This window comes from Chinchilla lanigera, unplaced genomic scaffold, assembly GCF_000276665.1.
Source record: "Chinchilla lanigera isolate Chin_1 unplaced genomic scaffold, ChiLan1.0 scaffold00049, whole genome shotgun sequence".
NCBI lineage: Eukaryota > Metazoa > Chordata > Mammalia > Rodentia > Chinchillidae > Chinchilla > Chinchilla lanigera.
In genome coordinates this window covers 11,609,492-11,624,118 of record NW_004955450.1, presented here as the reverse complement: position 1 = coordinate 11,624,118, position 14,627 = coordinate 11,609,492, and the positions used below count along the sequence as shown (strand labels likewise).

At 38.2% G+C, this 14,627-nt stretch overlaps 1 protein-coding gene across 6 annotated transcripts in view; it reads right to left on the bottom strand.

The window, feature by feature from the left end:
• Window positions 1-14,627, bottom strand: part of Herc1 (HECT and RLD domain containing E3 ubiquitin protein ligase family member 1) — a 194,748-nt gene that overhangs the window by 95,874 nt on the left and 84,247 nt on the right. For all 6 annotated transcript variants that reach the window (XM_005393785.2, XM_013518840.1, XM_013518839.1 and 3 more), the window contains exons 15-22: window positions 13,022-13,174; window positions 12,761-12,893; window positions 11,299-11,490; window positions 8,475-8,696; window positions 7,190-7,363; window positions 2,793-2,907; window positions 2,584-2,704; window positions 896-1,067 (exon numbers count right to left, since the gene is read on the bottom strand). In XM_005393785.2, coding sequence (XP_005393842.1) covers window positions 896-1,067; window positions 2,584-2,704; window positions 2,793-2,907; window positions 7,190-7,363; window positions 8,475-8,696; window positions 11,299-11,490; window positions 12,761-12,893; window positions 13,022-13,174 — 1,282 coding nt within the window. The remainder of the gene's footprint in view (window positions 1-895; window positions 1,068-2,583; window positions 2,705-2,792; window positions 2,908-7,189; window positions 7,364-8,474; window positions 8,697-11,298; window positions 11,491-12,760; window positions 12,894-13,021; window positions 13,175-14,627) is intronic.

Below are 14,627 nucleotides of genomic sequence, written 5' to 3'. Positions count from 1 at the left end.
ACCCCCCCCAAAAAAATAATAAAATAAAATAAATTAAAATCTAGAAATTTCTGAACTAAGTTTAAGTTCAGTTGCAAAAATTCGCTCAGCCTTGTTTTTAAAAATACAATTATTCTCCGTCCTCATCTCCAAACCAGTTTTCTCCTTTTGAACCTTATCGTTTTCTTCTCGTTTAAGTAGTGTTTAGTCTTGTTTGGACATCTCAAAATTATTTTCAGAAGTATAGAGAACACAAATAAATTGATAATAAAGTAAGTGTCCAGGTGACTGACATATACAGATGATCTCAACCCCAACTGCATAGTTGGCCATAATGTTTGAGGATACAGATCGAATACATACTCTAATTTGGAACCGTGAAATCACTCCAGAGATGTTAATAAATGCTTGAAAAGCTTTGCCCTTTCTCTTTCAACATACAAATAATTACCTTTAAAAACTATCTGTAGTTTTGGAATATAAAAGTATGAAGTTTATTCACCACACAATGGTATTCTCATATACATTCCTTCTCCCTACTGAAATAGCAATGTAGTTGAAAATAACTGTAAAAGTTCTACACCTGGAAAACAGTTTGGCTCTCCTAATAAGTACAGATGCATTTTGCATGACCTTGTTCAGTGACACATGTGTGTCATTTCATATGAGGCTCTAATACTTCAGTGCCTACTTCCAGAGCTTTTCAGGCCTGGACCTGTAACCCAATAGCACGGGAGTGGCACAAGCTCAGTTGTGAGTACCCTTTTGAAATGTTAGCTAATGTAAATTCACATCACCAGTAGAGTATCGGGTCATCTGAGAAAAGCTATAGAGAAACTTCTCCTATCTCAAGTCAGCTTTCCTAGGGAAAAGGATGCCATGGTGACTATCTCTAAAGGAAGAAGGGTGTACTCACTGCCAGCCGTCATCACTTCATGCTCCCGTTCTTCCTCCTCATCCTCGGGTTCTGGATGCCCCTCCTCCCGGTCCCTCTCAGCCTGTTCTTCCATTTCAGCTTCTTCATCGATGGTCCGGGTGAAGGAATGCTCCTGAGGATCAACATCTGCAGAATCTTGGTTGTCTGAGATCTTAAAGAGATTATCAGAAACTCTAATGAATATATTTTTCACAAGCTTTTTATAATTTCCTAGAACTCTAGTTCTTTATCATAAACGTATTGCTGGTATCCATAATAACACATGAATTTTAAAACAAAAACACAAAAGATATAATGGATCAATCTTAAAAGATTAGAAAGTATGCACATGAAATCTATACCTGGATATATTCATGCTCTCTCTGGTATACTGATTAAAATGTCAAGATATAAACTGACTCATACTTACATCCCTATTCAGCCACAAACTACAAAGCAGCAACTTAAATAAGTTATGGTGAGCAAAGCACCAAGCAGAGAAGGTAATTAAAGAACGTAATCTTGATGCTGTTGTGGTGTCAAGGTGTACTCTTTACCCTATGGACAGTTTATTAATTCTACATTTAAAATAGTTTTCCTTTAACTCTGTTAGCTTTATTTCTCATAATGGCCATGCTATCTAGGAATCCCCTAGAATCCTTACAATGGGTACATACTCAGAGAATCACAAATACCATAAAGGTATGTAATTTCTCTCAGAAATTTCAATATAAAACATAAATGAAAATTCTGTATCTTCAGATCCATAATCAATAAATAACAGGAATTTCACAGAGATGGGAATTCTAAGCAGTTAGAGTCACATAGTAGTGTGTAAGCCATTTACCCCCATAATACGTGAATTTCAAATATGAGCCTCAACAAAATGGCATATGAAATCATTCTCAAACAGTCAGACCCACACACATATTAAGTCAGTGTATGCCCAAAGTCTGTTCTAACACAAATGTAGAGACATCGTGATTTAAGAACTAAACAACGAAGTACAAAGCATCTGATACGTAAAGCTTAAAAGTAAGCATTTCTAAAGGTCGTGCACCCAGGCTTGTATTTACAGTCACAGGATCGTGTTACCAGGAATACCAAGCATTTTATCACAAGAATTACTTCTGGACTACCTGAATAAGTGGTTTCAGAGTGTGTGTGTGTGTAGGGCTATTTTCATGTACAACTTCTGTGTGTGTGTGTGTGTGTGTGTGTGTGTGTGTGTGTAGGGCTATTTTCATGTACAACTTCCCTCTTTCATTTTCACTTCTCTGGGCTGAACATTTTTTATATTTTCCAGTTCTTATGTAAGATTATTTTTGGACCTTTCTTCAATCTGAGGTATTTGTTAATGTCCTTCATAATTTCCGGCACCACAAGTTAAGCAGGATAATTCAAATGCAATCTGACCAGCACAGAAAGAATATTTCCTATAACTGGTACAATTTTTTTATTATTATTTGTGCAGGCTAAAACTCCATAAACTTTCTTAGCAGTTCTAAGTGAAGTTAAATAAACTCCAAATCTTCTACTTTTTCATCCTGTTCATTAGAGATCAAACTCTCCACATTTACTGAACATCTGCAACAATTAAGACATTTTTTCCCCCACATAAACCAATCTGGAGCTGTCTCTCACAGCTGGCAGAAAAACACAGACATTAAATTGATTTCCAACTTTACCCATCTGTCTCGTGATGATGACCTGGTTTGAATAAGCTCAAGGTTCTTGCAAGCAAGTAAACGACTTCGAACTTTGTATACACAACGGTATACTTCTGATAAGCTTTTACCAGGTTGGTATCTAAATAAAGAAACAAAAGAGAAAAGTTACCTAATTTCTAACATCATGAGAGCAAATATTTGTCTGAGGATAGTGTTAAGTTACTTGCCGGCTTTCTCCACATGCTTGACTAAGCAGGTTTGTGTGTTTCAGAAGTGCTGCAAGAACAAATCTAGACACAGTGTCCAAGAGCGACTCATTACTTAGAGTTGCACTGTCCCAATCTGAAAATAAAAACGATGCACTGACATTCAAAATGGCTCAGCAAAAAGCTCAGAGATATTTTAATAGCTTCAGTCACCCAATACCTGAATTTCATCCTCTTTCTAAATAGTTACAGTACTTAACAAATCCATGTACTAGTCCAGGGACTGGGAAAACACCGGTAAATGAAACTTAAGTTTCTGATCTCATGGGATTTATATTCTCAGTGAGGGCTGAGTAGGTGTGGCATGAGTGATAAAAACACTGATACGATAGGTAAGTGCTATGCAGAAAAACAATGCAGCATAAAAAGAAAAGGGAATATCTTACCATATGTGATTGTATGTGATTACTGTTTTCTACAGAGTGATCTGAGAAAGTTCATGATAAGACTCTATTTAAGCAGAAGTTTAAGTCACATGAAAGAAACCACATGAAAATTGCACCCCCCAGGACAGCTCACGCAGAGGACCTAACTAGAGGGTCTAGGAGGTCAGTGTGGCTGGGCTGGAGCAACGTGTGTACACATACGAACAGTAGGAGAAGACACCAGGGAGCTGGCTAGAAACCAGGTGACACTTGACTTTCAGGCCAGTGCAGATCCTCCAGGCTTTACTTACAGGAAAAAGAGAAGTAGTATTACAAGGCTTTGAACAGAGCTATGACATGATCTGACTGACTTGTATTTTGAAAAGCTCTCTGACTAGCTGGGCATGGTGGCACATTTTGCAATCCCGGCACTCAGGAGGCTGAGGCAGTAGGTTTGAGGCCAGCCTGAGCTACATGGTGAGTTCAAGGCCAATCTGTACTACACAGAAAGACCGTGTCTCAAAAAAATAAGATAAAATAAGCCTGCTGTAGTTGTGCATGCCTGTAATCCCAATACTGGGAAGTTAAAGCAGAGGTATCACAAAATCAACCTCAGCCTGGGCAACTTAGAGACTTAGTGAGGGCTTGTCTCAAAGTAAATAAATAAAAAAGGATGGAGAATGTAGTTCAGAGCAAAGAAAAAAATTTTAAAAAGCTCTGACTGTAGAGAACCATCTACAAGGCCAACAGCAGCAGTCATTATCATACTAACTCAAGTGACTAACAATGGTGGCTCAGGTCAGAGAACAACGGACATAGGAAAAATGGTTGCAGTCTATGAATTTCATATGAATTTTGTTTTGTTTTGTTTTGTTTTTATTTTTATTATTTGTTTGTTTGTTTGTTTTGGTTTTTCTCCGGTACTGGGAACTGAACTCACGACCTTGCGCTTGCCAGGCAGGCGCTTTTGCCACTGAGCTAAATCCCCAGCCCCTGAATTTTGTTTTGTTTTGTTTTGGTTTGGTTTTTGTTTTTTTTCCGGTACCAATTTTTTTCAGGAATTGAACTCACTACCTTGAGCTTGCCAGGCAGGCGCTGTGCCACTGAACTAAATCCCCAGCCCCCTCATATGAATTTTGAAAGGATTTATTGATGGATCAGATATGAAATGTGAGAATAAGAGGGAAGTCAATAGTGAATCGAAATGTATTTAAAATGTAGTTGGCTTTAAAAAACACCCCAGAAAAACAGTTCTGGGGGAAGAAGACAGAATCAGGTGTCTGAAGGAGGTTACATATCCAATAGTTTCTCTTATATGAGTCATTCAAAGTTCAAACAACTTAAAGAGCAAAATAAAAGACAGTAGGAAAAAGGGAGAGAAAGAGAAGTAAAAAGAAGATGTAACATATATGTACCAAGTCCCCACTATGTGTATGTTCATTACGTTTTGCAAACATGTACTGATAAAAGGAAGGAAAAACACACACACGTAAAAAGAATCAGGTATCTATGTTATGATACTGTTAGGCATCTTTTTTTTTTTTCTTTTTTGGTAATGCAGATGGAACTCACAGCCTTCACACTGAGCTACGTTCTCAGCCCCTTTTTTACATCTTTTATTTTGAGACAGCGTCTTGCTAAATTGCCAGGGCCAAATTTTCAATCCTTCTGCTTCAGCTTCCCAGAGTACTGGGATTACAAGCACCCACCACCAGGCCCTGCATTTATACGTTTCTCATAGTTGAAGCCAAGAAAGTAGAGTGAATACAAGTACATTTAAGTGGGTAAGAAAGGTATGGACAGAAATGAGTACATACCACCGAAAACACAAATCACAGCATTACACAAGGAGGACCAGCCAGGTGCTTTTTGTGCCTATTCTTTAACTCCACATGTGCACATCAGTACGGTATGGTACTGCCAAAATGGAGTACATTTGGTAGACTCCAAATGGCGGTGGAAGATTTGCTGTCACTCTACCTCCACAGTGACTATCAAACTCTGTTCATCCGCAGATTAACTAAATGCCTGTGCTACTTAAAAACAGACCAAGCCAGGCATGATGGCTCACACCTGTAGTCTCAGCACTCTGGGAAGCTGAGGCAGAAGGATCCCCATTTCCAGCTCAGCCTCGGCAACTCAGCAGCAACTTAGCAAGATCTTGTCTCAAAATAAAAACCGAAAAGGACTAGGGATGTAGCACAGTGTGAAAAAACTGGGTTCAATCTCCAGTACTGAAAAAAAATTCTTGGCAAATATTAAGCACCACCTTAATTTTATTTGTTCCTAAAGACACCTACCTCAAGAAATAAAAAGTTAAATCCTGATCTGCTATGTGCCTACGTCAAAACTTTAAGTTCAGACATACCTCCTTTAAAGGACAAAAGACACTGACAATACAAATATACCTGATTTTTAAAAAACCAAAACAAACCTTACAGCCACAGAGAATCTCACAATGACCATCTGTTTTAATCTACCCATCTCAGGTACTCAAGGAATCACTTGTCCCACGGGCCTACTTGCTACTCTGAGAGATGCCAGGACTGACAATCACACAGGACTCCCTTTCCAGGAGGATAACAAAGAGCAAACTACAGCAACACCCTTTGCTCTACTTCAAATGTAGGCAGGGTTATCCTTCCATGTGATTTTTTAAAGTTCTCTTGAAACACTATCATTAAACTTATACTCCTTTTAATCGAGCATTACAGAATATATAAATTCCATGCTATGGTACAAGCAATACAGAAACTGCCAAGTTTTTATTCACCTTGTATTTATTTGTAGATTTTAAAAGTTCTCCTTGCAATGTAACAAATGATAATGTAATATAAAGAAAATCTAACTGCACATTCCAAATAAATGATATAAATATTAGAATATATAAAAAATACATCTTAGAAAGTAAATTTTCCTTCTCAATCACTTTACTTTTCCACTCCTTATAGGAATCGACACAATAAAATGAATACATGATTAAGAGACAACATGGATGGCATTAAACCTTCTGTTTGTTTGTGTGCTTGCTTTCGTGCTTGCTTGGTTTTGAGATGGTGTCTCACTATGTTACCCAAACTGGTCTTAAATTTCAGAGTTCATGTGATTCTCTCCCTTGGTCCATAGCTGGCACTGCAGGTGTGAGCCACCACACTCGGCTGAGATTTAAAACCCTGAAAGGTATCCTCTCACTGGTATTTTAAAGATCTGAATAATATGCACCTCAGTTCATTTTATTTAGAAAAGATAAAAGCCAATAAAAGTAAAAATGTATTTACTTTTTAACCTACTGTAATCATGGAAGCAAGAAAATAAAAAAAATGGAAGAAAACTAAAAATCGGGTAAGAAAGAGTAACATGGAGAAAGACAATTAGAGGTATGTGACTCTAAACAAAACAGGACTCTGTTAAAGGAACATAAATCTAAAACATCAGGAACATGATCTGAAATTTGATACCTAAAATTAATTTTACTAATCAAATAATACTAGAAACTAAAATACCATGTTTGCATAGCACTTTACTACTGCATTTAATATACCTTATCGTGAACTGCTACCTTTAACAGCACTCTGAAGTAGTTAAGAGGTTTACAGATGAAGAAAATGCTCATTAGGCCCAGAGTTTAGATTTCTAAGTACACACCAGGGCTTGCAAAAGGGAAGAGACTCAATAAACAGATTCTCAGGCCAGATCCATTACACAGCATACAATACTTTAGTAAAATGATTTACTGTATACATTCCATGTTTTACATAGTGGGTTTAAGTGAGATACATGTATATTTTAAAAATAAATAAATAAACCCTAGGGTATTTTCCACAAAGGGAAAAGTTGTTTTAGAGTGTTATTTATAAAGTGTTGTTTGTAAAATGCCTTTTACTATAAAAAAGTAGTATTATGATTTCTGTGATTTTCTGTTTATACATGTTATATACGTATTTGCATTACGAGTTAGCAACATATTTACTCCCCTTATCCTCTCCATCTTACCTTTACTAACAGCATAATCCTGCATGCTGATCCAAAGGCTTCGGGCAGGCTCTTTAGAACAACCTAATGCCAAGTCTACATAGACAGCAATTTCAGGCCGCAATTTATAATCAAAAGGCTTCTGTTCTTCATTTCCCGAAAGAGCTACTTCTAACAGGCAACTCATACATTTATCTAAACAATAAATTCACATTAATGATTTCAAACCTCAAAATTTTAGTGCTACAAATAAAATCTTGCCATGTTTATAAATGCATGCGGAGTTATATATTTCAAGCCCTTTGCAGTGCCAAGATAAAGTGCTTTAATGTTTTTCAGTTAGGAGGCAGGTTCACCACTCTTCTTCCCAAAAGAATGTGGCACTTGAGGGGAGTTCTGGCACGTCGGTGGGCAGAGGCCAGGGATGCAGAATACCCTACATGTGCAGCACAGTCGCGCATAACAAAACAGTGCTGTTCAAAATGAAATGATATCCTGAGACACACATGACCATGGGACAGAGGTTAGACAGTTTTTTGTTTTGTTTTGTTTGTTTAGATTTAAGGAAAACAGTTAAGAATGGTCCAAGAAAGGTGGAAGATGCCATGAACAATTTCTCAACTGATGATTACATTTGTCCCGGTGGCTCTTCACTTTTCAAAAAGGTATTTGGCATTCAAAATTCACTTTCACATTTAAAAAAACAAAACGCTCTAAATGAGGCTTTGGCAACTATCAAACTTCATACTGACCCAGAATATAACTGAATTATTACACACTTACTATTTTACAAGACAATACCAGGTTTCTTTATACAAGTTTTTAAACTAAAGATATATTTTAATAATTTTAAGATTTTTATAAACTGAAAACATTAAGAACAGAGTTGATTTTATTCACATTTTAAGTCTAGTTAATTGAATGAAGTAAATATAACAGGAATATGGGGAAGGTAGACATAGATCTGTTTTTCCTTGGGTGATCATTTGTGACTGGTAGAGGGGTAAAAACAGGGCACTGGAATTCTTTTTAGTATATGAATAACCCCATGATACTACAGCTTTTGATTTAATAGGAACACCTGTCTAGCATTCCATCAGCCACGGTCAAAATCACTTTCTGTTTCATAAATGAAATGATGAGTGTATACTTTCATCTGCAAAAAGATTTAAATGCTTTATGTCTTCCCTACAGTTGCTAATATTGCAATCATCCATCAGTGCCTTCTTTAGAAAACTCAAAATATGAAAAACTGCCAGTGGAAGAACACACAAGCATGTATTTTAAATGTGGAGAAGCGTATTACCTAGCTGTGGAGTGTCCATTTCGACTCCATCACTGAAAAGGGGTGTTTTCATCCAATACGCAGTATCCTGCTCCTCGGGAGATACGGGGGAACCCTGAAGCATGCCTCCAAGACACCGCCCGATAAGGAGAGCGATGGTTCTTTCCAGGTCCACAAGCCACACCCAAGACTGAGCAGGCTGAGGTAACGGAACACCAGCAGGATCGATTACTTCTGGCCCTCCTAAAGACAAAATCATTAGTGATCATGTCTTCATCTGGCACTTTTTAGCAGCCAAAGTTTTCTCATGGGTCTACTCCATTGCATTGCAATAAATTACTGAAGTAAACTAATTTTACCATGAAAAAACATTGTTATGGTTGATACACTGTGTCAACTTGCAGTTCTACATCCTAGTGTGTAGAGGACATGCCCTAGCTGCTCTAAGATATTGTTCATTGTGTCAATTTGAGTTTAGAAGTTTAACTAAGTGACTGGGGCGGGGGCAGGGTCCTCATTTTGTAAACATCCCCGTACTATGCAACAGGAAGGCAGGGAGATGGTGTGAGAGCTACACCACCCAAGGGTGGGTAAAAAAGAGGCTTTTTCCCCCTTTTTGCTCTTGCTGCTTTTGCTGTCTTCTGCTGCCTTGAATTGCTGTCCCTCAGCCATGCCACCCTGCCTTGGAGCCAGCTGATCATGGACTGAGCTAAATAAACTTTTCCTTCCCTAATTTTGGGCACTCATTTTGTCTCAGCAACAACAGAAAAGTAACCAAGACACATACAATGCTTTCTATATACATTCTCTGGTACATCAAGCTAATTTAAAACAGAGAAGTACAGTAAAAAACAGTAAAAAAAAAAAAATGTTCTTTGTAAAATTCCTGATTTTAAGATGAACACTGAAATACTCTTCAGGAAGAATAAGGAGGCTGCTAGCCAGGCATGGTGGTGCATGCCTATAATCCCAGCACTAAGGAGGCTGAGGCAGGAGGATCCTTGCAAGTTTGAGACCAACCAGTGCTACAAAGTGAGCTCAAGGCCAGCCTGAACTGCATAGCGAGACCCTGTCTCAAAAAAAAAAAGACAACCCCCCTCCAAAAATAAGAATAAGGAGGCTGATTCAGGATAAGTTAGATAAGATCACTTCGCCTAAGTATATTCTCACAGCTATACCATGTCTGTTAAAGTCAGATTATTCATTTTTTTCCTAACCTTTATACCATTTTCCAATGGGGGAACTAATGTTTTCCTTGGCTGGGCTCAGCAGTATGCCAAAAGCATTAACAAAGATATATGCTGGATTTGTGGACAACTGCCCACTTCTAGTGCATCTGGGCTACCATGGTGGGTATCGCCTTTACAGGGAGATGATTAGATAAAGCTTCAAAATTATATAGGACTGCTACAAAGCACAGGAACAATTTTAAAGCTTGCAACCAGGTCTAATGTCTCTCAGTGACCAGTAATAGGCCATGGGAAAAATTTTTCTCTAGCTACAGTTAATATATGACAAAATTATCCCAAGTGGTTATTTTCCTATTCTCCAGATCGAATTTTAGTCTCTTTAGTGAATCTTTGAGCTCATTCACTCCAAAATCAACACAAGAGTTCATACATTAAATGACAGTATTGTTTAATTCTCTTCGGTCTTGAAATCAAAGTTGTCTTGCACAGTATAAAGACCTAGACAAATGCTCTCTTACTATGCTTTTTTTTTTTCCCTGTTTGAGACAGGATTTCACTATGCAGTTTAGGCTGACCTTGAGCTCACTTTTTAATCCAGGCGAACCTCGAACTCTCAGCAATCCTCCTGCCTCAGCCTCCCAAGTGCTGGGATTACAGGCGTGTGCACCACACCCAGCTTAACACATTTATTTTTAAAGGTTCTCCACTTTTAAAACTGATAGTCATGGTGATAAGAACAGGTATCAGTGAAATTTTTAAAAAAGACATCAAAAAATTATAAAGCAGAAAATACTAATAAAATGGACAAGGCGGGGGCTAGGGATTTAGCTCAGCGGCACAAGCGCCTGCCTGGCAAGCGCAAAGTCGTGAGTTCCGTTCCCGGTACTGGAGAAAAACCAAAAAAATAAAATAAAATAAAATAAAATAAAATAAAATGGACAAGGCTTTAATTGTCAATAAAAAAATTGATAAATCTTTAAGAGGAAAAGAGAGGATATAATCATAGATTAGAGATTTTCTTAAAACTGTAAATTAATGTGAACAATTTTATACCAATAAATTTGAAAAAAGTGACATTTTCTGGGAAAATTATCAATTTCAAAAATGGATCTGAAAAGAAACAAAAAGCTAAAACAAAACAGTAACCATACCCTCGCCCACTCACTCCTCTTCCCCTTCCGAGTACTGTGGTCACCTTTCTACTGTCATATTGTCCTTTTTTAAACTAAAACTCTGTATTTAAGAAAGAAAACTTTTAAATTGAATCTAATAATACAGATGATTAAACGGATCATTATTTTAAGTACCTCTAAGGAAAAACGATGCTAAATTATGACACAAGGCTTTCCTATCATGCATCGTAAAATGCACCTCAATTTTACCTGTCAAAATTTGAAGAAAAAAAACCTTGAAGACTAAAAGTCTTAGTCCCAGTGAAATACAGAATCCTAACCTGATGGCCATAAAGATACTTCTCATGACTCCTCTATATAAACATCTTTCCTCACAGCCCCATGTCACTGTAGACCATAAACTCTTAGAATTTTATCTTTTGATTACACAAAACACCCAGCGTCAGGTATGATGTGAGCTGATGTACGCAAGACGAACAGCGCCTCAAAAGCACTGCTTGCTCTTTTTCTACCTTCACTTACCATGAAGAGGCCACTGTAGCTCTTGGTCTTCTAAAAGAGCAGCGGCTGGCAGGAGTCTATTAAGGCAATCAAGAGGTGGCAAGAGATCGAGGAGGTAACTCAACAGGGGACGAGCCACTGACACTGGGAGTAACAGTAGGGAGTTAACAATCTGGCAGAGCATGCTGCCTGCAGCTGAGACGTATATCACATCTATAAAGGGCAAGAGATGCAATGTAAACAACTGTTCCAAACAAATCAAAAAAAAGAATGGAGGAAAAACTACTTTAGCTTGGAACGGAGTAGACTAAGCCAGCAACCCTTTACTGAACACGCCCCTGCGAGCTGGCACCATGCTAGTACTTACTCACTTTCAGAAAGTACCACCAACAGACGCTCTGTAGGAAAACACACCTATCTTTCATGCCAATCAATTCAAAAGGTTGCAACTGTTTGAACACATGTTATGACTCTCTCATTCATTAATTATCCTCATTTGGAAACTGACTCAAGTATTTACTGAGCACCTACAAGACCAAGCATTAGTCTAGGTGAAGGTGATACAACCATGACCAAAGCAGCCAGAAATTTCTGCCCTTGTGGAGGTTACTTTGTAGTGTGGGAAGCTTTTTAAAATACTTCTTGAAGAGTTTTTATTATAGGCAGAGATTTTCAATCAAATCTGTTTAAACATTTCAAACATTTCATTGTATTTAGGGCTGGAAGGAACAGTCAGAGACAAGTTTAGTGTGAAGATGCTAAATTTTAGTTCCTTGTGGAACAACCGTGTGGAGATGTCTAATCTGAAGTGGTTTCAGTCCCTCAGCTCATTTGTCTCTCTCCTTAGCAGGGAGACTTCAGAGAGACCCTTTGAGGCCGTTTGACACTGACACTGTGGGTTCTAGTTAGGCAACTAGAAAAAGGCTCTAGACTCAGGAAAGGAATTCTTACATTGGAGTCAGTAACACATGCTGGGTAAGGCTCTGCGATTAGATAAAACTGTTCAGAAAGGAAAAGAGGGCTGAGAACACGTTCAGAGCGTCCTGGACATGAAAGGCAGTGTTGAAGACAGAGGGGCCTATCGGAGCTCATGAGAAAATGGTGTTCAGAGAGATGAGAAAAACAGGACTGCGACCACACAGAACACCATGGAGGGAAGCTTTCCAGAAGGAAAAATGGACACTGGCAAATGCTAGAGAAAGATAAAGAAATAACAGAAAATAGTATCACTTTATAGCATTTGAAATTAATCTTCTGGATTTTACACCATCCAATGCCTTTAAGTTACACCTTTATCATGTCAGTTAGAATCTTCTAGTGCTATCGTTACCCTAACCCAAGATTAAAGAAATAGTCAATATTTCAAGAAGATTCAAGACAATTCCTCTTCCACTCAGAGGCTGCAGGCCCTCCAGGCTTTGGAAAGGCTAACGATTCTTACTTTTAAATGACTCACTAGATGGCAATTCAACACCAGACTAACCTCTTAATTTTTCTCCAACACTGCCATTCCAAGGACTTTCTTTGAGCAGATTTGCAGAACGAGAATAAATATCTGTGGCATGAGGCAACAAGAGCTGCAGGTGTTTATGAAGCAATGCCACGCTGCTGGAGTTCTGAGGAGAAAGAAGTTCCTCAATGACTATGATAGAAGACTCAAGGTACGAGATTATGGCATACCCAAATAAATATACAAGTTCCAAGGTCCCTGACAGAGGACCACGAAGAGCACAGAATCACATACCTCACTAATGTTATTAATGTGGCAGAACGCCAACAGCTGCTTCTGTAGAGAACACAGCAGTTCATGAAGATGAGCGGGCTGACTGTTTTCTGATGATGATGTTCCCAATAGAAATTTATCACTATTCTTTTCTAGCTCTCCGAATGCTTGGTCCTGAAATGACAGGTTAAAGATTGTATCTGCAAGGTTTCCAAATGAAAGTAACGCCCAGTCATGAACGATTCTGATTTGGAAAGCATGTGTTCTTTTTCCCATTACCAGTTTTTTTTCCCAGTACTGCAGACTGAACCCAGTGCCTCTGTACTAAGCTACTACTTCCCCAGCTCTTTTTTAATATTTTACTTTGTGACAAGGTCTCCCTAAATTGCCCAGGTTGGGTTTGAACTTTCAATCTTCCTGCCCCAGCCCCCTAGAGTGCTGGGATTACAGGGGCATGCCAACCGTCCTGGCTCAATCACCAATGTTTAAATCTTTGTTATAAGCCTTGTAATAAGCTATTAGGAGGTTGTTTTTCAATTAAGAAGTAACACACACTTAACTCTAAAAACTTTGAAAATACAGAAAACAAGAAAAAGGAAAACTGCAACTACTCAAAGACAACAAATAGGCCAGGGATTTAGCTCAGTGGCATAAGCGCCTGCCTGGCAAGCGCAAGGTTGTGAGTTTGATCCCCGGTACTCCAAAAAAAAAAAAAAACAAAGACAACAAATAGCTGGGAGTGGTGGTGCATGCCTATAATCCCAGCGATCAGGAGGCTGAGGCAGGAGGATCATTGCAAGTTCCAGGCCAGCCTGGGCTACAAAGTGAGCTCAAGGCCAGCCTGAACAGCATAGCGAGACCCTGTCTCAAAAAAAAGACAATAAATAAACATTTTTATGCTACTCCTTTTCAGATCTTTTGTGTAAAGGTTTTGTTTTCACATGCTTATAGATTTCTAAGAATACAATTCTTAGAAATTAAATTTTTTCTAATTATTAAAAAAATAGGCTGCATGTGGCGGCACATATCTATAATCCCAGCACTTGGGAGGCAGAGGTAGGAGGATCGACGCAAGTTAAAGGCCATCCTGGACTACACAGTGAGACCCTGCTTCAAAAAACAAAAACTAAAACAAATTAAAAAAAAAAAAAAAATGGACTAAACAAACATGACCACTAAATACAATACTGGATTCTGGACCACATACTGACCTGGGAGAGAAATTGCTATAGAAGACATGGCTGGGACAATTATTAACCACTTAACAGTTTACCCCGAGCGTCCCCAGGGCAGTGCACTCATTTCTGTACTATCCTAAACACTGCATAAGCAGGTATCATTTGAACTAGTCAATTCGTGCCTTACAAAAATTAATGAAAAAAATATTCACTGTTTGGTCATGTTGTATTTAAATAACTAGGCTGGCAAAAGTGACTAAAACTCAAACACAGGCTATACATTAGATAACAGCTTGGCGTCAATGTTAAATTCCCTGAATTCAATAATTTTTCTGTTGTTACATAAAAAATGTCCTTGATATTAAGAAACGCATACTAATACACCCTACACAATTAGAGGTATATCAGCAACTTACTCTCAAAGGATTTGAAATGAAAACAAAGGATGG